Here is a 21,030-nt window from a genome sequence, read left to right on the forward strand (position 1 = left end):
CATCTTCTTTGGCAGATATGCGACAACGTCCACCCACAGTGGAAAAGACGGAAAAAGGAAGAGAGAGTAAACTAAATATATCCTTATTACATCCTTTCTCTAGGTCAAACCATCTCCTCATTGGTGGGAGAAAGTTTCTAAAGATGGTGATATGGGCAAAATTGAAAATATGTATAAAAAAAGTTATCTCAAATATAATATATTAAATGCGATGTATCTTGTGTAGTTTTTTCTAAACATTAGATATCCTAGGTGTAGTTTACTCATACAATATTATTTTATTTTATTTCTTGGGTAAGATCAAGTTTTTTCATTCACCACATGTTAGTAGTAAGATTCTCAACTTTAAGGAATGATGTAATTTGTGAACTTCCCTCTTCCAGCTTCAAACAATGGAGTTCTCTCAGGAAGCCTAAAATTGATTGTTTTTTTGCTTGGTGTTTTGCCTTTGATTTATTGCCTGCTTTGTTGGGGGGTGGATGCTACAAGAATATTTGGTTTTTTCCTAAAATAATGATATGTAATGCTTCATTTTGTTGCAAGGGATATTGAATGGAAGAGAAGTGAAAATTTTGAAATCTAAAAGGAAAACTTTTATAATCATTACCCAAATTGATTGTATGAACTAACTAAATTTCTTACCATATTTGTAATTGATATTTTTAGTTGTAATTTTCGTTTTGCTTTTCAAATCCAAGGGATCTAGATGTCAAGTAAATTGAAATTTAGTTACCAAACATGGAATGTATGGAATTAGTGACATAAAAATGTGGGGTAAAGATTATAGAAATTTCTTTATAGGCTTGAGAGTTTTACTTTCCTTCATTTCTTTGCAACAAGACAGAGCCTAAGTGAAATCATAGGAAACAATGGTTTCAAAAGAATCAGCTCAGATGGATCAGTTAGTTTGAATTGGAATTAGCCTTCCCTAATCCCGAATTTTCTGTAATCTAAAAATGGTGTTCTAGCCAATTCTCTATTACCTCTGTGATGTAAATAGTGTTTCTCTTTATTTATTTATTTATTTTTACCAAAATTTCCCTTCTGGTGCCAAAGGCAGTTTAGTAGCTTTGTGGCAGTCTTTGGAGTCTCAATTTGTAAAGCAGATCTCTCATTGAGAAAATATAACTAAGTATCAAGCTTTTCATATGTTTCAATAAGCATGAACTTACATCTTACAATGATCTTTCATGATTACTGCCAAGGTATTTCAGGTTGGAATCAGGCACTGGATAGAGAGGGAGGGAGGGAGGGAGGAGAAAAGAAAGTGTTGGGACTGATTTGGATGGTTTGTTTCTCATTCCCTTTGCTACATGTATAATAATCAGAATGCATTTTATGCTACTGATGTGTATGATTGGGTATTGTTGGTTTGTTTCTAAAAACATGCTTTCTGCAGCGCTCGAAGATACTGTCGTATATCAAATCAAATAGTACTCCTGCTCTCTCCCGATTCACAACAAACATTATGTGATCTGCTTCAACAATCTTGTAGTACCTGCATCATATGCTTTTGTTATTTCTTACTCATTTAACAAGTACCATTATCAAAAGTATAAACAATAGCAAAAAAATGAAATATGTAAGTCAGTTTTGAACATGGGGAAGCTAGTGCCTTTGCCTTTGGATACAGTGGCAATGAAACAATTTTATAGTATCTCAGGGACAGATAAGAGACATGTTCATGAACTTGTATGTGAATAAAGATATTGCCAGACCACACAATATTTTGCAGCAATTTTCACTTGTTATTAATGTTTTTAAGGGGACAAAGATCAATAGCACCAACAGTGTTAGTTTTAGGTTTGATTAAATAAAGCACTAGGTTCCTGACCTCTACAATATTGAGACCTACCACACTTGCCTATACTAAAATCTTTTTTCGGATGATTAGGACAAAAACTAGCTTATTTAGCCAGAAAATGATATGCAAATATAAAAGATGTCTTTTTCCAAGCACAATACAATCTTTTTGGCTTTTAATTCTTATGTCGTCTAAAATCATGAGTGTGTTTATTAAGGCTTTAATATAATGCTCATTCTACCAGATATATTTTTAATATTTTATATAAACAAATGGAGATAAAGAATCTGTGCAAATTTACAATGATGGTGCTGGTGGTCTGTGATTATGGTAGGAGAGAAAACATAAATGATGAGCCCAGAGAATGATGTGATCGTCAGACATTGGGTTGAAGTTTATGATGGTTAAATATTATGATGTTCAAAAACTTTGTGGACATGGGGATCCTTGATCAACATATGCAAATCTCACTGCCTCCCTCCCCTGGGGGAAGGGTTAGAGCGATAGTGATACGGTGGAAGGTGATAGTGCTAAACCATTCAGTATGTAGTTAAATATGACAAGATCTGTTGAAACAAGATTCATACAACTGAAGAATATGAAAGGGTAAGGCTCTGTTAAGTTGAATTGGTTAATGATCTTATCGTCTTTCCAATTAAATCCATTTATAATTTTCATGAATCTACAGACACTCAGAAAACTAAATATAACAACCAGAAATTATTAAGCAGTATCCATTACTGACTACCCATGTCATTAATTAACAGAGTAGATGGAAGTTGTAGAGAGGAATGACTTGGCAATGCTGTATTAAAACTAAGCTGATAGTCAAATGATGATTACTGTAACAGCAACAATATGACAGTGACAAATGACGATGCTCAACTTTGCTGATAGACATTCTCAAAGGCAGCAGAGTGATTGAATGATTTTATCCATGACAGTTAATTTAACAGCCAAAGTTAAAGTGACAGGTTGAATCTAGCCCCAGGATGAATTATATATTTTGTTTAGCATCTAAACAGAGCTGATGAGATTTTATCTGTACACATACAATGTAAAATGCAATAGCAAAGGAGTGGAGAGGGGGTTAATTAACATTGTGTAGATCATGACAGGAGAGATACAAACCAGATGCCTGGTTTCAGATGGTGGTAATCAGAGTCATCCACGATGAAACAGCTTGGGTGTTCAACTGGGATGCGAGGGTGAGTCATAGATAGGGTATTGATTGCTCCATCATTGTCTTGCCAATCCTCATCCCTTCACATATTTTAACATGGAAGCATGAAACTAATTAGCAATACAGTGAAGAAGATTGATTCACTTAGCTGGATTTTAGACACCAAGAAAGTCAACAGATTACCCACCGGTATCCTTTATAAGGAGGTGGTACATCTGATGGATGTCGCCATTGGCTCATCTGCAGAATTCTAATAATGAACAGGGGGTGTACACCTAGTATGTTGGTAGGTACTGTGATCCCCATGTTCTTCCTAGTCCTCTTTGTAGCATAGCTGAAGTAGAATGTGTTAGGGAACGTGTTGACGTTAGAGTTGAGCCGCATGGTTCCTTGTATTGAAAGGTCTGGAAGCATCCAGTCACCTGAAGCAAAAGGACCAGTGTTCCCCAAGAGGCAATCCACAAGACCAGAAATACCCATTTTCTTCCTGGACATGTTGAAGTGGCTGAACCCAAAATCATAGTAGTTCTTCAGCCATGGAATGTCTAGCCATTCATAAATTATGACACCCACGCGGCAAAACTGAAGCAGACATAAAGGCTTCATAGATCTTCCATCTTCTGGTCTGGGAAAGCAAGCAACAGAAGATTGCAGAGATATCAAAGATAGAAAAACCAAGATTAGTATAAAAAGTAGAAATAAAAAGGATAAAAATTCAACTCACTGAATTCCATCAAAGTAGGCTCTTGTCGTCCCATTCAACGCCCCAGATAAAGAAGTTATACTTAATATCCAGTTCTCTGTAGTGTCCTCATATCCCTTGAAAGCCTAAAATTAGAGTGAAATTGAGATTGTTAGTAACAAATTACCCAACACCAACATTACTTCTTCTTCTTCTTCCTTTCTAAAAGGGGAAAATTGAGATTCAGAAATTGGCTAACCTTGTCTGCTAGCATTTGCTGCATAAGGCGAACCACTGGGGCTCCAGCAGAATGTCCAACAAAGTGAATAGGATGGTCTTCATCCCATTCAGGATAATGCCCTGCATTCCAGCCAACCCAAACGAAAATCAAGGAGAGTTAACCAACAAGTTTTCTGATGGTTGTGAACCATGCAAGAGAGAGAGAGAGAGAGAGAGGAAACAAAAGGGGAAGTGTTTCATCAAAGAACCTTGCTCATAAATCCTTCCAAACTGGGAATGCCCACAAGCTTTGCTGTGTTCTTCTCCATAATCCACTTGCCCGCCTTTCAAATAATAAAACAATTCGCGAGCCCTGAATGTTTGGAACAAATTAAGTACGGTGACAAAAAGTAAAAGAGGGAGAAGGGAAAGGCCAAGGATGGTTCCTCAGTAGTTTCAAACACCTACCTATCATACATGCTTGTTAAGGAACCCAGGTCGGGAACAAGAACCCGGTCATCCTTCTTCTCTGCTCCAGCAAAATAAGACAAACCACCTAACCTCTACAATGGCAGAAGCAAAATCAAAACTTAGAATCACAATCAAAGGAATAAGAAGGAGAAAATGATGAAGAACCCATTAAAAAAAAAAAACAAAAACAAAAAGGAGCTCCATATCACATACCCCTTTGCCAAAGCCAAAGATGCCATGAACTAAGACAATAGGAGGTAAATCATCAAGGTTTGTTGATGCTTTAGAGTCCACCCTTCTCAACCCAGTTGCAGAGTTGAGGTTCATATCTGTATCTGTATTAATATTCACATTGGGCTTGAAACATTCATTCAATGCCTGTGACAAATCCATTGCCAGAGCTGTGCTGAGAATGTAAAACCCATATACAAAATGGACTACAGAGCTCACCAGAAGCTCCCCTAGATGAAGCGCTGCAATCCATAACCGGATCATCACAACACCCTCCTTTCCCCTCTCAAAGCTCAAAAAGCTCAGTGGACGAGAATTTTGAATTAATAGACAAGAACAGTAGAGCCCTCCTCCCCAAAAAAAAGGGCTCTTCTGCTACAGCACCACAACACCCTGCCCTCTCTCTCTCTCTCTGTCCCTCTTTCACAGGACAGAACCATAGTATCTCTTTCTTTTGTAGATATCTTCTGCTTCTCTCCCCTGGTCCCCCACAACACGAATTAACGAAGAGAGAAAGAGAGAGAGAGAAGCGGCAGTTACTGTTCATTCTTGTAGCACCTTCCACCTTTCCCTTTCCCTGTTCTCACTTCTCATGCTTTTGTCTTATCGATTACCGTTGCCCGTTCAGTCATCTGGGGCCCACAATTTTCTCCTGCGGCTACACCAATCAAAGTTCTCCATTAAATCGGTCTGGACTTGGGTTACATTTGATAACATTTCTATTTTCAGAAACAACGTTCAATGACGGAAATGAAAATTTCAATTTCTATATTAAAATATTATTTTTTATTTTTTCAAATGAAATTAGAACGGCGAAACTACCTTTTGTTGTTCCGTCAATTCTTGTTTTTATGATTTTATCTTTTATTTTAAAGAAAAATCAAAACACATCATAAATGCACCAAATACTTTATTCAACTTACTACGTCATACTTACGTTTTTATGACATCATACCTAGGTGAGTCATTGGTGCACGTATCTGTTTTTTTTGGTGTAATTTATTTTTATATTATATTGGGGGTGGGTTCTCTCAAGTAAACACTTTGTTTTTTTCTTTTCATTTACCCTTTTTTTTCTTGTTTTAAAAAATTTAATGAAATAATGTATGTGAAGCGGTGCAGTGTATATCTCAAGCTGGAAGAACCTTTCTTCCATTATATTATAGGGGAGTGTTCTATGTGGGGTACATGACCCTTGTGTCTAGGCAATGAGTGTAAATTAACAAGGGGTGTGGAATTATTGCAGGAGGTTGTGGTCCAAGAGAGGACTCAAGCTTCAAATTAACTAGGATTTGACTCCTCTCCACTTATTACCCAATTCTCTACGATACTTGTACTTTTTCAAAATCGAAAAGTTGTGGCAGTTTTCTCGGAAAAAAATCGTCTGTAATTCCGATCTCGTACAATTCCGTGAAATACCACCTTCAGGGGGTGACACGTGTATTGATACCAATGCAATGGTCCAGATCTGATTTAAATGCCTCTTCACTGATTTAATGTTTTATTAATTGTACCAGATCTGAACCATTGTATTGGTATCAATACACGTGTCACCCCTTGAAGGTGGTATTGCACGGAATTGTATGAGATCGGAATTGCAGACGATTTCAACCCAGTTTTCTCCCCAACGTGTCAAAAGTCAAACCTTCAATTTTATTAATTAAATAAATTATAGATTAATATAGATAATTGAGAATTATTTGAAATATAAAAAAAAAAATGCTCAATAATGGCCGATCTTGATTCCAAAGGAGATATCCTTGATAATATCACAATGACTTAAACTAGAACAACCATGGATGCCCTTCTATTTATATTAGGGGTTATGCCTTTCTTGTAGAGACATCCACAATGTTTCGAGGTCTTAGCCATGTAGTTCTCACTATTATATACAAACAATTTTTACATTCAATGTAGGGTCAAACAATTCCTATTATTTATATGTAAAAACAAAATGACCTTTACATCATATGTGAGTCGTTTGATGTGAAGATTATAATGATTTTTGTATAATTTTTATTAATGACTAGTTTTTAAAAATGAGTTTTACCTGAATCCTAATACATCAATATTAGAGTTGTGAAATAGCAAATTTGTTGTACTTTCAATGATTGAGAAATCATTTAAAAAATAAAATTATCCCACATCAAACATGAATAACTAGATATAAAGAGATATGAGCACCCTCTCCTTAAGGATTAGGAAAATCTCAAAACAAAAATAGGTTAAGTTATATTTCGAATCTCTTTATTTTTAGTTTATTAAAAAAAAATTAATAAATACAACAATGTTTGACTTTTCTTTTTTCGTAGGTACAACAAATTTTGATACCACATTCAATAGCCACACTCACATGTTCTTCCCTCTATATAATGATGTTGTTTTTGTAGTTGGTAACTTTCATATTATACGTTTATCCAAAAAAAAATCCCATATTTTATTTTATCTCACATTCTAACTATTTTATTTTGTATTCTCTCTTTATGATCCATATGTGCGTTTTATAAGCTTCTAATTTGTTTGACGTGTTTCACCAAAGAAAAATGTCTGATGGTATGTAACATTTTCGAATTTATTTTTGAAAAAATTGAATTGCAAGTATGGTTACAATAAGAGTGTTACTTAAAATTTTTTCTTGTGTAATATATATATATATATATATTCTAATGAGAATAAATCCTATCATTTCACATCAAAATTATGGGAGAAGATTCTCTAAAAGGGAATGTGGCCCCTATGTCAATATAGGAGCCAATAGGCGTTTGCATGAAAACATCAACATAGGCGAGATTTTCTTCTTTCACGAGGGGGCGAGGTGGTTATTTTGCCCCCTCTGTGTTTGGTGCCACGGCTATACACTGGTTGCATGGGGAAATCTTCCATGCCATACCAATTATAATACAAGAAAATATTTTACCTGTATGATTTGACGAGAGAGAATACCGACATAGAACCCATATAGTCAAAATGTAAGAAGATATGGTGTCATGCAACAAATCCCACGTGGTCAAGAATTAAAAAGCAAATGGCTATGGCTGATACCAATACATAATCGATACCATATTGATGGTATTAGTATCTTAAGGGGTAAAAGCCTTCAATACGAATCTTATCATCGACGCCGGTCAGATAGGGTGAGCTAAAACCCAATGTAAGAAGACTTGTGAAAGCACTCTCACAATGGTTGCGTGAGGATCTTCTTCCCTTAATTTGTAACGAAACATTTTTATTATTTTTTAGTAAAATCCAAATTTTTTATCTAAACTTTCTATCTTAATGATTTTTTTATCCAAACTTGTGATTTTGGTTTTGGTGAGTCAAAATCTTATAAAAGAGTCTAAACTTGTGATTTTTATCCACCTTCATCACTCATTGTACTCGTTTTTCTTTTATTAATTTTTTTAATTTATTTTATTATTTATATGAGAAAGTTTCCTCCAAGATTGCAGTGCGGATCATTTTTACTCACTTAATTTTTTTTTTAAATAAATAAATAAGTGACATGTGAGAGGACATAACCTACACTGAGTTAATATTTTTTTTTTTAAGAAAAATAAAATTTTGGATCACATTATATTAAACTTATCATATGATTCACTATTTTTCACCATGTGGAAAAATGGTATGATGTCTTCGTTGGATAGATAGGAATAGATTTGGGTTAACACATGTCAAATTTAAATATTTAATTCAATCGAATATTCTCTCATGTATTATCATATTTTTATAATTTTTCACTCGTTTATGTATGCTTTTGCACATTCTCTTGTAAACCTTATAAATATGACGGGAGAAGAAACTTGTCAGTCTTGTATTGACTACACTCATACATAGGTAGGCATGAAAAGACCACGCTGCCCCCTGTGCCATGGTTTGAAAACTCAATATCGAGAATGGGATCGGTCAGGATTGGATAGAAACCCTTGCTTTCAATTAAAAAACTGTCTTTTAGACTATACCCTTACCCGTACGGACCAACCGATATAGTATCGACCGAGAATCAAGATCAATCAAGGTTGATTCCAATTTAATCTGATTCCTCAAAGCATGCCTTGTGCTGAAAATGCTCCCCCACCCCCTCCCATTAGCTCCTCATGCTGGTATTGTCTACACCAAACTTGCAGGTTCTTTCGAAATCGGATCTAATGTAGGAGCCCACAACCAATGAATGGTGTAAGATTATTGCAGAAGGTCATGGTCCAAAAGAGGATCTGACCTCGATTCTTTCCACCAAATATCCTCCCACTTAACAAACCTTTTTTTTTTTTTCTTTAATGTTAAGGGTCTTAACTTTTTTAATCCATACAATTAATTTGGATTATCAGATCTACCATATACCATTAAAAATAAAAAGTCTTAACTGACCCGGACACCTTGGTTAACTTAAAAAAACAGTCTTCACTTTTCTAATCCATAAAATTTGGATGATCAGATCTACCATGTGGCGAATATTTGAACATCTTTGTTTTTTTTTTTGGGTGAAAATATAAACTACTTATCAAAACAATAGAAAATTGAACTCAAAATGAGTTGTGAAATATGAGTATTTTAAGTGACATTTTAGCATTTCAAGGTTTTCTTTAGACCTTTCCAGACCTATTCTATATGTTTCTGGGAGTGGCAGAGTTGAAGTATTAGCACGTCTACAACTAAGGTCTACAACTAAGTGTAAAGAAAATTGAAGAGGAATTAAGCAACCTTCCTCAATTGGTTTCTTCCATAAGTTATTCTTTATGTTTCCAGATGAATTGAATTGTTGTGCACCTCTACAACTAAGTGTAAAGAAAATTTGAAGAACAAGCTTCCTCAATAGACACCTTAATTTCATTAATTTATTACTCTCAAATCTAGGACTGGATGTCTAATTGGCCCAATTGTGCTATGCTTTCAAAAGTCGAATCCGAATCCAAACCCGAATAGACCAGAATCAAAGTTTCGATTCGGATTCTAAAATCGAAGTGGGACAACAAAGGATTGAAAATGCCGTGACCCATAAAGGGTGCACTAGAAAAAACATTGCAACCATGGCTTCAAGTATAGGTCTTGTATGATCGTATCGGATTGGTATCAGTTGAGACCGATCTGAATCGATTATCTGTATCGTTTCAGGGGTAAAATAATAAAAAAAATAATACTTTGTAAAAAAGAAGGAACAAAATCGATCGATACCCACTGATCCGATCTGATCTAGATCGTTATTGAATTGATACTGATACCCATATCAATATCAATACCAATACCATCCCCTAAATCCTTGTTCACAACTCACAAATATATATATATATATATATATGGGGAGGAATTTGATTGAATTTGAGTCTTAAGTTGACATATGATTAATCTAGATCAATCAACATGTAATAAACATTCAAATTATCAGATCACATTTCATGTGGCAGAAAGAAATAGGAGGAGCATCCGGAATTCCATATAGCTTTTCTAGTCGAGCCCACTAAGTTTATATATATATATATATATGCAATAGTACCTCACTGGGGGCATGTACACACCAGCTCGTTAGCCAATGAGAGGGCATGGGAGAGCATCTTCAACGATGCATCATAGGCTTTTCATACCCGTTGTGTTTAGGAGTAGACACACATTAGTAAGTAGCGTCATTTCTTCCTTTTTATTATTTTTCTTTTATTTATCTCAAACTCTATTTGTTTCTATGTCGAAGGGCATAAAAGGAAAATTTTATCTTGAAAAAGACAAGCATGTCCATCTTTTTTTCCTTCATTTGAACAACGATTTGTGAGGAGAGATCAAGCAATGAAAATTTGGATGTCAATGCTTTTTGTTGGGTTTTGGCCTACAATAATACACTTGCTCCATATAGGCTCATAGTGGTTTGGCCTACTTTGTTTCGGGATAGGCTCAGTCCAACCATTGTCAGAGTGGTTAGGATTAGGTGTACTATTATAAGTAGTCACTTTTAGGTCCCTGCAGTCACATTCGTGAATCACAGTTACTCACAAAGCTATGGGAGAGATCTGTGAAAGAGATTGCGTAAAACCTGAGAGGCTTGTTCGTGAATCAGAGTTCTTATATTTATCTCTCTCTCTTTTCTAGCTTCATGCATTCATCTTAATTCTTAATCAAGTAGCTATAATTCCTTGAGTTTTTTTTTTTTTTTCACAAGTCCTATATAATGTAATTTCTAAAAATTTGGAATTTTTTTTTTCTTGTGGTTTAAGGAAAAATAAGTAGATGTTGCGAGTGTTTACTTCCTCTCATAATCTCTCTCCTTGTTAAATATGTGGTCCCCTTCTCTCTCTTATTTGGTCCCGTTCTCTCTCCTTATTATATCATTTTGTTTTTTATATTGATTTATTGTTTGTTGGCTTAACATGTAAAATGTCAAATATAAGCAGACAATGTATAATGCTTTTCCCATACATTTTTTTATTTGAAGAAGCAAGCAAACCATATTGGGCTCATACAATTGAAATAAACAGTATCAATGATAGATTCAAAGCAACTTTGGCTTTAGATAATTGCAGTAATTATTTCAATGGATGCAGAGAAAGCAACAAAATGGAAATAAATAAAAAAGACTCATTAAAATAAAACTAAAAAAGAGGCTAGTCATTAAGATGATCAACTACCCAACAAGAAATACCCACTAAATAAATAAACATGAGGATGTCAATTAAACCATGGGCATACCTTAGATTAAGACACTACCTAGAGTAAGACAAAATGTTATTTTCATGCCAACTAAAAGTCTTTTTGGTAGAATCCACAAAAATCTCTGCCTTCTATCTTGGCTGCTAGCTCAAATTTGAAAGCTAAATATTAGTTTCAAGCTTATGAATGAAACACCAAATCTTTAGGCCAGGGACAAGGAAGCCTTCTTTTGGTGGCACAACTAGTTGCCCCATTTGGAAATTTTATTAGTCTGAATCACCTACCCTTACATGAATGCTTTACATGCGATTTCATGTTGATACATGTATTTTTATTTGAGAATTGAGACTACCAAGAATGTAAACATGTTTAGATGATAAGATGTGGTCTCTTGAAACCATTCCTTAAATAATCGAAGGTCATATTTGCTTCATAATTCTTCCACATGGTAAAATGAAGCATACACATTAAGAAAATTCTTTCCTAAATGGTTAGTGTGCCTCAAAACACTTTCCACATTTCACCCTTTTTTTTTTTTTCAGCACGAGAAGTGTAATGACTCTTCATTTAGGTTTCATGACAACACTTGTCATTTTCTTCCTCAAATACCCCTCGAAAAGCTCTTAGGGGAGTTGATTTGGGATCTTTTTGAAATTTGACTTTCTAAGAGATTCTCAAAGCTTTTTATTTCACCACTCCATCAATAATAGAATTTGAGCAATAATTGTTTAGGCCATTTTTTAAATTTCATACTCAATTCAATTATAAATCCTCCTAACCTCCTTGTTATTAACGAATTACTCATATATATATAATGTTTTTTTTTTGTTGTACATCTTATTATAATATATACATGCAATGTAACATAGGTTATAATAATATATATGTAGAATATATATATATATATATATATTTCTTCGTTGTACATATATTTATAATATATACGTGCATTATAACATAGATTATAAATATAATGTATTATAATGTTACACGCACATGCCGCTCACATTTCTAATTTAAGAAACCTATTTATAACATATTATAAAATATAAATCTATCACCCACTTTTGAATTAAAAATTCCGTTGAAATGATGTCTCATTTGGCATATATGTATGTTAAAATATATATATAGATATATATATTGGATAGATGTAACAACCTGACCCAACCTGGCCCACCCTAAGGGCGAGTTAAGATTGATTTTTTTCAAGCCCTGGCAAGGTTAAGCCTAGCTCGGGTCCAATTCAAGAGATGCAGCGTTGAGCTTGGGTTTTGGAGTAGAAGTATGCCTTAGGCTTAGTGAACATTTTCCTATTAAAAAAAAAATAAAAATTAAAAGGGTAAAAAAGTAAAAGTGAAAATTTTTCACCAATGTTGATTACAATAAGATTTTCCACTATATATTATGTTACATGACCAATTAAATGACGTGTTCGCACCACCAATTGAAAATGGAATCGGAGCCATCAAAAAAAAAAAAAAAAAAAAACCACCTAATGCATAAAGCTCCTGCTAATGCGGGGTTTGGGTGGGGCCTTCACTTTGGCAAAACCATAATACTGGTTTTGTGTGGAGTCAAACGCAGGATTTAAAGACTTTAGAACCAAACAATTCTTTTTTGCATATCGTGTGTTCTTCTAAGGCTGTCCGAGGATTGAACACATTTATATTCTTATCGGTCTTACTAGAAGATATGATTATTTTAAAGTAACGTGATTATTAAAATATCTATTAAAATAATTAATATAAAAATTTAAATATTAGAAGGTCAATAAACCATAGGCATTAACTAACACTTGAGATAAAATGTTGTTTTCATGATGTCCAATTACTTTGTAGTAGAATCCCACCAACTCTACCTTTTGTCTTAGCTGCTAGCTCAAGTTTTAAATGCCAAATATCGGTTTCATGATGATTCATAAGAGCCCAATGACACTTTGGACTTGGGACAAGGAAGCCTTTCTTTGGAGGTATATTTGGTTTTCAACCCATATGTAAGTTGATTAGGCAATCTAACCAATTGATAGACGAAATATTATTTTGAATTGACACTTGTTAGATTTGTAACTCCTTACTAATGTATTTATACATTTCACAACATCTTCGATCATATTTACAAAATCTCTTTAATAGAACCTAGATTTGCCACATGGCAGGTTAAATGGTACTAAAATTTTATAGACATATAGACCTCAAGATTCCTCGCTCATATGCTAAATTTCATATTAATTTAAGTTTGCCAAAGTAACTAAACAAAGGAAATGAAAAGCCCAAGACTACCACGAGGGTACATTGGACTATACAAGGGGGTGCATTAACATTCGTGGGAGGGTACCACATAGATTGGAATGTGAAGATTGAATTCAAGCTTGAAATTTGAATGCAGTCTACTGAAGTCATTTCTCTGATAACTTTGGATCATATTTGCCAATTCACTCTTCCACATGGAAAAATTAGGTGTGCCCGTTGAGAATATTATTTCCTTTGTCATCGTGGGAGTTGAAATTAAGGACTCTTTTCACTTTAACCATTTTTCAAAATTTTACTTCCTACTAGTTCCACCCCTAGACATTATTGTGGCTGTGGCAGTAATTGTTTGTACTTTGTAGACCAAAGATAACCCTCTAGGTGGGTAAACAAAATTACCCTCCGCTTCTTTAATAATTGAACTTTTAGACTTTTGGCAAGAACACTAGTTAGTCGCATTGCCCCACAAGGACATCAACAAGGAATGAGTATTTTATATTTTACAGGGATGGAGCCCTCTCCATGTCTTGATGCAGGACCAACGACCAAGTAGCGTTACTTTCCTAGATCCGGATCTTCTCCAACGATTTTTCCTCTAACCTCCCTCCAACTAAACACATGCATACAACCCAATACCTTGGAGGCATACAAGCATGTGTCTAGTTGGAGGAGGAGGATCTCAATCCTATTTTCCCTTTTATGATGGATTTTTAATGCTTTAATTTTCGCAGAACAATCATCTTCAGTGACGTAATGAGCGATAGTGAGATCCAACGGCTAGGCCTCACTGCCACTCACCATAGAGGATTTAAACCCTTAATTCCCCATGTGGGTTGATAAGTTCAGTTTGCAAAAACCCAATCTGAAATCGATAGCAGAAGTCTAAGGGTATCAATCGATCAGTTTGATCTGATTTTTGGTCTGGCTGAACCAATTTCGGTCTATTACTAGGCCAACTCAAAGCAAAGCGTTGACACTGCAGAACCCTACAAATGGTTCAGCTAACCCAGGACTCGTTTGGATACACAAAATTATAACAGAAAAACCTTAGAAATCATCAAAGATATAACCAGGTACAAAATGCAAGATGCAACAAATTGGACTGGGTGATTAGTGTGGCGGGAAAATACGTGAGTAGGGAGAGATCACAGTCTCCTGCACTAAACGCTTAGGATTATTGGGATCGGGACACCAACGTATCTCACTCATGTTGGGGGTCTCCACGAATGCCAAAGTGAACTCTCCAACCTTCTCCGCCTTTCCCCTCTTCCCAGCTCTCAGCACCACTTGCTTACTCCGATCGTATGAGAAGATGCCGTTGCTCAAGCGGATGATGTCTCCTGCTTCAAAGGCGTCGCACTCTTCTCCCCATAGCTGGAAGTGAACCGCTGCTGTCTCGTCAGCCACTAGCGCCAAGCATGGTCTGTTTTGCTTTCCTTGAGTTTCCATGCTTCTTGTTGATGGGTTGCGTTTCTCCAGCAATATAAATCTTGTGTTTATGTTATTCTCTGCTGCAGGGACCATGTCTTTCAGAGCAATCGAGGACGGAGACGATGTCATTGTTGTTGGTGTTTGTTGGAGTCACTGATTAAGCTAGCAACAAGCAAGAGGGTTGGGTCAGAATGTTAGATCACAAGATTACTAGCTATTCATGATTCAAAGCCCATACAAGCATTTCTACGAACACATAGCAAGCAATATCCTCTTCGAATTACAAAACCATCTGAGACCCAAAAAATATTATTTAATTAATTTTAATAAATTCCACAAAAGCAAAATTTAATTTCTAGATTCTAAACTATATCAACTCAATACTCTTTTTTTTCCTTTTCGAAAACCATATAGAGCCCATATTTTATATATAATGCTAATATCAATTGAAATTTGGAACCACACTTTACAATATACATAACCTGAGGGATATATTAATAAAACTAAGTACACCAACCATCAACCCTACCATTATATTGCATGATTCTTAAAATAAATATAAATTTAAAACAAAGGAAAAAAAAAAGGTTGTACCCGGTGCACGAGGCTCCTACATGTGCTAGGTCCAGGTGGGTTTATCTAACTTGGTCAAAAGGTTTAAACTACAATTTAGTTCGAAAAGTAAAGTTTGACACTATACCACCAACCATATCTATGAGAAATATTTACATTACATATTTTAGTAAAGTCAAACCAACCAACATTGTTTACCAAAAATAAAAAAATCAACCGATATTATAACAACTATTAAGCATACACTATAATATGTTAGAAAACGTCTTAAGTAACCAATAGAATATGTTAGTAAGCATCCATGAATCTGAGAGACCCTACTAATTCATCGTGGTCTTGTGATTGCCAGTGCCTCCATAGATGGAAATTCATGGAAGGGGAGAAGCAACCTACTAGGGTGGAGAATAGAAGGCATGCACGATATATAAAGATAATACTAAAAAACTAAAGGGTGCAACTTGTTGTCAACAAAGTGGTGAATTGAGAAGTCGTAACTCGTAACCTATTTTTGATTGCCTCTTCTCTTATTTCAAAATTATTTTTATTTTTCATTTTTTGAGTTTAAATACAAATTGAAAGTGACTTAATCATTATAAGCCGTCAATGTCTAATGTGAAGTGACTGGATTTACCCTCATCAAGAGAAAAACAAAAATGTGTTATCCAAACAAAGGCAAAAAAGTAAGGTTACAATTTCTTTTTCACCAAATTTGATTACAACAACAACATTTTCCCAAAACTAAAACAACACAAAAAATGGAACAAGGGTTATTGGTTCAAAGGATGGAAAAGACAAGTGATACCGCAGCTAATGGTTTTAATGGTTCTAATGGTTTAAAGCCAGGAGGTCTCGAGGTGAGCGTGGGTTTTTTGCGCACCACAGCCCACCAAGCATAGGCAGTTGTTTATTGTAAACAATCCTTACCTCTCTCTTTCTTATTCAATTCTCTACAATGCCGCAGCCATCGATTGGCTCAAGCTATAGCCCTTTATCAAAGCCCAGGCCCAGCTCCAGATCCAGGCCACAAGAGCTTATCTTTCAAGCCCAAGCAAGCAGTCATTTGAGAGGTCCTATTTTGCCGGAGGACCTGTGATTGAAAATAAAATCATTTTTTAGGAGAGAATCTAGAGCCCGCATTGATATAGCCACACATGCACAAGCTCTTGACCAATTGATGGCCAAGGCCCAAGGCTAAGTGGCATGGTAAGAAATCATTTCATTTAAAAGATAGAATCTGACACAATTTTTTAGAATAAAGAAAAGAATAATTTTTTTTTAAACACATGAACTTGGGAGAGCAAGATGTCCTGCCGATGGGCTGGACATATGGGTCAGCCCATTTCATTTGATAGGCCTAAAGATAAAAGGTTCAAAAGAGAAATGGGCTGTCAACGGATTTGATATATAGGGCGGCCCATCTCAATTAACAGGCCCAACTTGAATGGTCTAAAAAAATTCACTAATCCCCATCGTACAATGCAAGTGACAGCCCATAGACCCATCCTATTTTATGGGCTCTCAGCTGGGTATGACTTCAGCCAAAGTTCTTTTTTTCCTTTTTTTTCTAGCATTTTTAAAAAAGAGAAATGAAAAGCATTAGCAAGGGTATAGCAAGTTTTGATTTTTAAAAGCATTCTACCTTGATTCCATATTCAATCCTAGTGACCAAGTCTTGTGGTAACCTTATTAGGAACTTCATATCAAAATGCCTAATGTGGATGATTGGTTTTTAGAAGCCTAAGGAAATAGGTTCAGAAGCTCATTTGAAAACCAAAATCATAGTATATAGAGAAAAACAGATTTATGAGTTTTAAGAGTTCAGAAGAAACAGGTTCAGCAGCTCATTTGACAACCAGAATCATAATGTGTAGAAAGCCAGATTTATGGGCTTCAAGAGGTCGGAAAAAACAGATTCAGCAGCTCATTTGAAAACCAGAATCATGGTGGAAAAAAAAAAAACAGATTTATGAGTGATGGTGTTACAGATATCAGGTTTCACATAAATCCTAGAGTTCATGCTGCATTCACAAAGAACCATGTCCAAAGCAACCTGCAGAGTTTAAAGCTGGAGGGAATGGAAAAGTTAACCCCTGCATTCCTCTGTACTCTCAGTATCATGTGATTTAGAAAACCAGAACCCTTAACTTGGATAATGAAGGATCAAAAGAAAGATCCCAAATGCATCAACTATCTTCCTAACTTCCCTCTAAAGCCAAGAATGTAACGATGGATGGTTCTTATAATCTCTCCAAATTTCTTTATTTCTATTTCTATTTCTATTTATCAGTTTCTGCAGATGTTTCATTCACACACAGAACTAAAAACTAGAGGAGTAAAAATTGAGAAACAACCTTAACTGTGAAGACCAGCCATGCTATGATCATTAGGATTGAATGTGCTACAAATATCATTTTTAGAGAAAATGCCATGAACCATATTGGAATCCAGCCTCAGTAAAAAGAAAACACTAAATCATGAAGCAAAATATAAAGGGATGGGGTTGTACCACATATCAATCAACAAAGAGATTCCTAATAAGACCTATTACCAATGTTAAATCTGGAATTCAAACTAATGTTAATAGGAATAGAAGGGAAGGGGATATTACCAGCAGCAGCCAAGAACCTCTGCGACAGTGAAATCCAGATGAATTAAAAGAAAGAGGTCAATCAATCCTTGTATGGTTTTCGATCTGCTCCCAAGCAGAAATCACTCAATCCCAGCTTGGACAACCTCTCTTGCGCCTGTAACTGTGGAATTTCAGCCTTGTAACTCCCACCCAAGAAATGAAACTCGCTCAGACCTCACTTCCCTTTCTTTCCCAAAATCTCTCTGCCATTCCTCATCTCACTCTCTCACTTCTCTGCAACTCATAATAAGGGAAGAAAGAAAAGCTAAAAAATAAAAAATCAGAACCAGCAACCAGTAGACCTTTCTTTTCCCAAAATCGTTCTCTTCTTCTTCATTTCCTTCCTGCTGAAACCCTTGATCCTTCTTTTTTCTTTTTCCTTTCCTTCTTCTTGCTCCAAACCCGCAACCCTTCTCCAGCGTTTTTTTTCTTCTTTTTCTTTTTCTTTCTCTTTCCTTTTCTCCCTGCGATTTCCCCTTCTGAAAACCTTCTCTCCCTCTCTTGCGTTTTCTTTCTTCTAGTTGAGACCGGGGAATGCCCCTCCTTCCTCTCTCTTTTCTTCCTATTTTCTTGCTCCGAAATCCTCTCTAGGTTTCTCTTCCCAGCCAGCAAAAATCAGGTCTCCTCCCCCCTTGCGTTTCTTCTTTTTTCTTGCTTTATTTTCTCCTCACCTGGCGAGAGATCCCTCCCCCTAAACTTTGTTCTCACCGGCAACCTCCTTCTTGTTTTCTTCCTTTTCTCTGAAACCAGAAAATCCCCTTTCTGTTTCTTTCTTTCCTTGCTCCTCCCAACGAAAAGAATCCCCCCTTTCTTACTGAGAACCTCACTCTCTTTTATAGGCTTAAACCTTTGTCGGAAGTTTCGAGATTCGTCTCCTTGGGCAGTTACCGCATGTTGAAGCCATTAGAACCACTTGCCTTTCGCCAGGATCCTCTCCCTTTTTTTTAAACCAGAAATCGTCTGTAATTCCGATCTCGCATAATTATGTGAAATATCACTTTCAGAGGTGACATGTATTTTGATACCAATACAATGATTCAGATCTGGTACAACTAATAAAATATTAAATCATTTAAATCGGATCTGTACCATTGCATTAATATCAATACACGTGTCACCCCCTGAAGGGGTATTTTACGAAATTATACGAGATCGGAATTATAGACGATTTTTTAGGGTTAAACTTGTGCAGTGGCCGCAAGAAGTTAGGTGCAACGGCGAATGTTTGATCACGAGACCTCACTTCTTAAGGCAAAGTACTATGTTCTCTCCAAGCCAACTGTGCTAACCCCTTGGGATTATGTGTCATCCTCTATAGGTAGAACAACATAAAATTTGCAAGATGAGGAATAAAGAGGATTTCGATCCGAGTTCCAAAGGGTGAAGATGGGATGGGGTGGAGAAAATCATTGAATTTCCCACTTCACATTCCATAGACCCAAACAGCTTCACTTCTTACCCTTGTGCAAAAATTAGTGAATCTCGCCTGAACGATCCTCGGCCCCCTTTTCACGGATGGTCAAACATACCTCTATTGTTGCCTAATACCCTCTTCGATCATCTGAAAGCCATAGTCAAGGATTTCCTTCACCGTGGCTCAAGGAAAACTCGATCCTATAAATTATGTTTTTTTATTTTTACAAATCAATTACAATCCATTGGGTGTATTACAAAGTATAGGAGATCTGAAACATAAAAATACTTAAATCATATGCTCCAAGTCGGACTAGCTGATCCAACCAGCTGAACCGATTTACAATGTATACTCCCACAGCCTAGGTTGAGGAACTTTACATTTTGACAATTGATGATGTTTGGGGGATTCTTTTTTTTTTGGACAGAAATGAAATGTTATTAAAAAAGTGGGACAAGAAGGAACTCCTACCGTAATATGAGTTATTTACAAGGAAAGGTGGGGGTTGAATCCACCAAGTATGAGAAAAACAAAATTTAAGAGCACCACTTGCAAGGAATTGGGCTTCCCTATTAGAACTACGTCGAATGAAACAAGAAAGAACTAAAACAAAGTATATAGAAAGTACAAAAGTATCATCAATTATTTCTGAGGTTGCCCAATCAAGAGAGATAGAGATTCTGTTAAGGACCTATATAAGAGGCTGGCAATCAGAAAAGATCGACAAAACAAAGAATCTGGAGCATTCTTTGGGACCCTTGGAATCAGTTTCCCAGTATTTTGGAGTCTATGGACACTCCAGCTGTAATCAGACTCATAAATGTGATCTTGGCTATGCACCTAGATCCTCTCCAGCACGACATAGGGTGCACAGAGCATCCCACGGCTAGAAATTCCTTGGGATGTGTATTCCGATGATCCCAATTGTGGCATTCTCATCACACCCCATCCCATGCTGAAGAGAATCAAGATCCACTATAGCTACAAAATCATCTTGAAAATTAAAATACTTGTCTAATATCTTCTCTAGGTCAAATTGTCCAGTACTCCAGTCTCAACTTAGGATTAAATCTCGAGAATCAAATTAGTATTTTTCTTCGTCCATATTGATACGATATTAATTCTAAGGGTGTTAATCGATTCGGCTTCGGTGTATACAGTATGGTTCGGTTTGGTTCACATTTATTAGGTTAAAATCAAAACTGTACCATTTATTAAACGGTTGCACTTTCTGAAACCACAACCGTTTAGTAAATGGTTTCGGTTCCATGATTTTAAACAATTTTGATCGCATTTTATTTCATACAATTTCTAAACGGTTAGCAATCGATTTGCTAGTTTATTCGCATGCTTACTAAAATTTGCTTTTATTGATAAATGCTTCAATCTTGTTTCAAATTAAATGAGGCATTGAACAAGCAAGGATTTAACTACATAATAGGAGTAAATTATTGAATAAACTGTTGGACAACCTCTATGCATGGTCCTTAATTCTTCTCCACATTAAACAATTA

General features: G+C 35.7%; 2 protein-coding genes across 3 annotated transcripts; both read right to left on the minus strand.

Annotated features, from left to right (window-relative positions):
- Positions 1–1,114: 1,114 nt before the first annotated feature.
- Positions 1,115–5,124, minus strand: LOC122090915 (lipase-like). Its single transcript, XM_042660680.1, has 8 exons — positions 4,573–5,124; positions 4,357–4,451; positions 4,158–4,261; positions 3,929–4,029; positions 3,712–3,815; positions 3,175–3,612; positions 2,936–3,067; positions 1,115–1,498 (listed from the first exon to the last, which is right to left on the minus strand). The coding sequence occupies exons 1-8, from the start codon at positions 4,852–4,854 to the stop codon at positions 1,342–1,344; spliced, it is 1,413 nt and encodes a 470-aa protein (XP_042516614.1). The 5' UTR covers positions 4,855–5,124; the 3' UTR covers positions 1,115–1,341.
- Positions 5,125–14,491: 9,367 nt separating this feature from the next.
- LOC122090587 (SOSS complex subunit B homolog) lies at positions 14,492–19,055 on the minus strand. Of its 2 annotated transcripts, XM_042660230.1 has the most exons (3): positions 18,082–19,055; positions 16,398–16,560; positions 14,492–15,062 (listed from the first exon to the last, which is right to left on the minus strand). In XM_042660230.1, the coding sequence occupies exon 3, from the start codon at positions 15,027–15,029 to the stop codon at positions 14,580–14,582; it is 450 nt and encodes a 149-aa protein (XP_042516164.1). In that variant the 5' UTR covers positions 15,030–15,062; positions 16,398–16,560; positions 18,082–19,055; the 3' UTR covers positions 14,492–14,579. The 2 variants fall into 2 exon arrangements, with proteins under 2 accessions (XP_042516164.1, XP_042516163.1); XM_042660229.1 differs by lacking the exon at positions 16,398–16,560 and having other exon boundaries at positions 18,082–19,053.
- Positions 19,056–21,030: the final 1,975 nt, after the last annotated feature.

This window comes from Macadamia integrifolia, chromosome 10, assembly GCF_013358625.1.
Source record: "Macadamia integrifolia cultivar HAES 741 chromosome 10, SCU_Mint_v3, whole genome shotgun sequence".
Taxonomy (NCBI): Eukaryota; Viridiplantae; Streptophyta; class Magnoliopsida; order Proteales; family Proteaceae; genus Macadamia; species Macadamia integrifolia.

Bases quoted from the DNA above. Each gene is read 5' to 3' on its own strand.
- LOC122090915 (XM_042660680.1), bottom strand. From the start codon at position 4,854: ATGATCCGGTTATGGATTGCAGCGCTTCATCTAGGGGAGCTTCTGGTG. The intron at 4,262-4,356 runs GTAGGTGTTTGA...CCAAACATTCAG, and splicing joins TTAACAAGCATGTATGATAG to GGCTCGCGAATTGTTTTATT. The intron at 1,499-2,935 runs GTTTGTATCTCT...CATATGATGCAG, and splicing joins CATCTGAAACCAGGCATCTG to GTACTACAAGATTGTTGAAG.
- LOC122090587 (XM_042660230.1), bottom strand. From the start codon at position 15,029: ATGACATCGTCTCCGTCCTCGATTGCTCTGAAAGACATGGTCCCTGCA.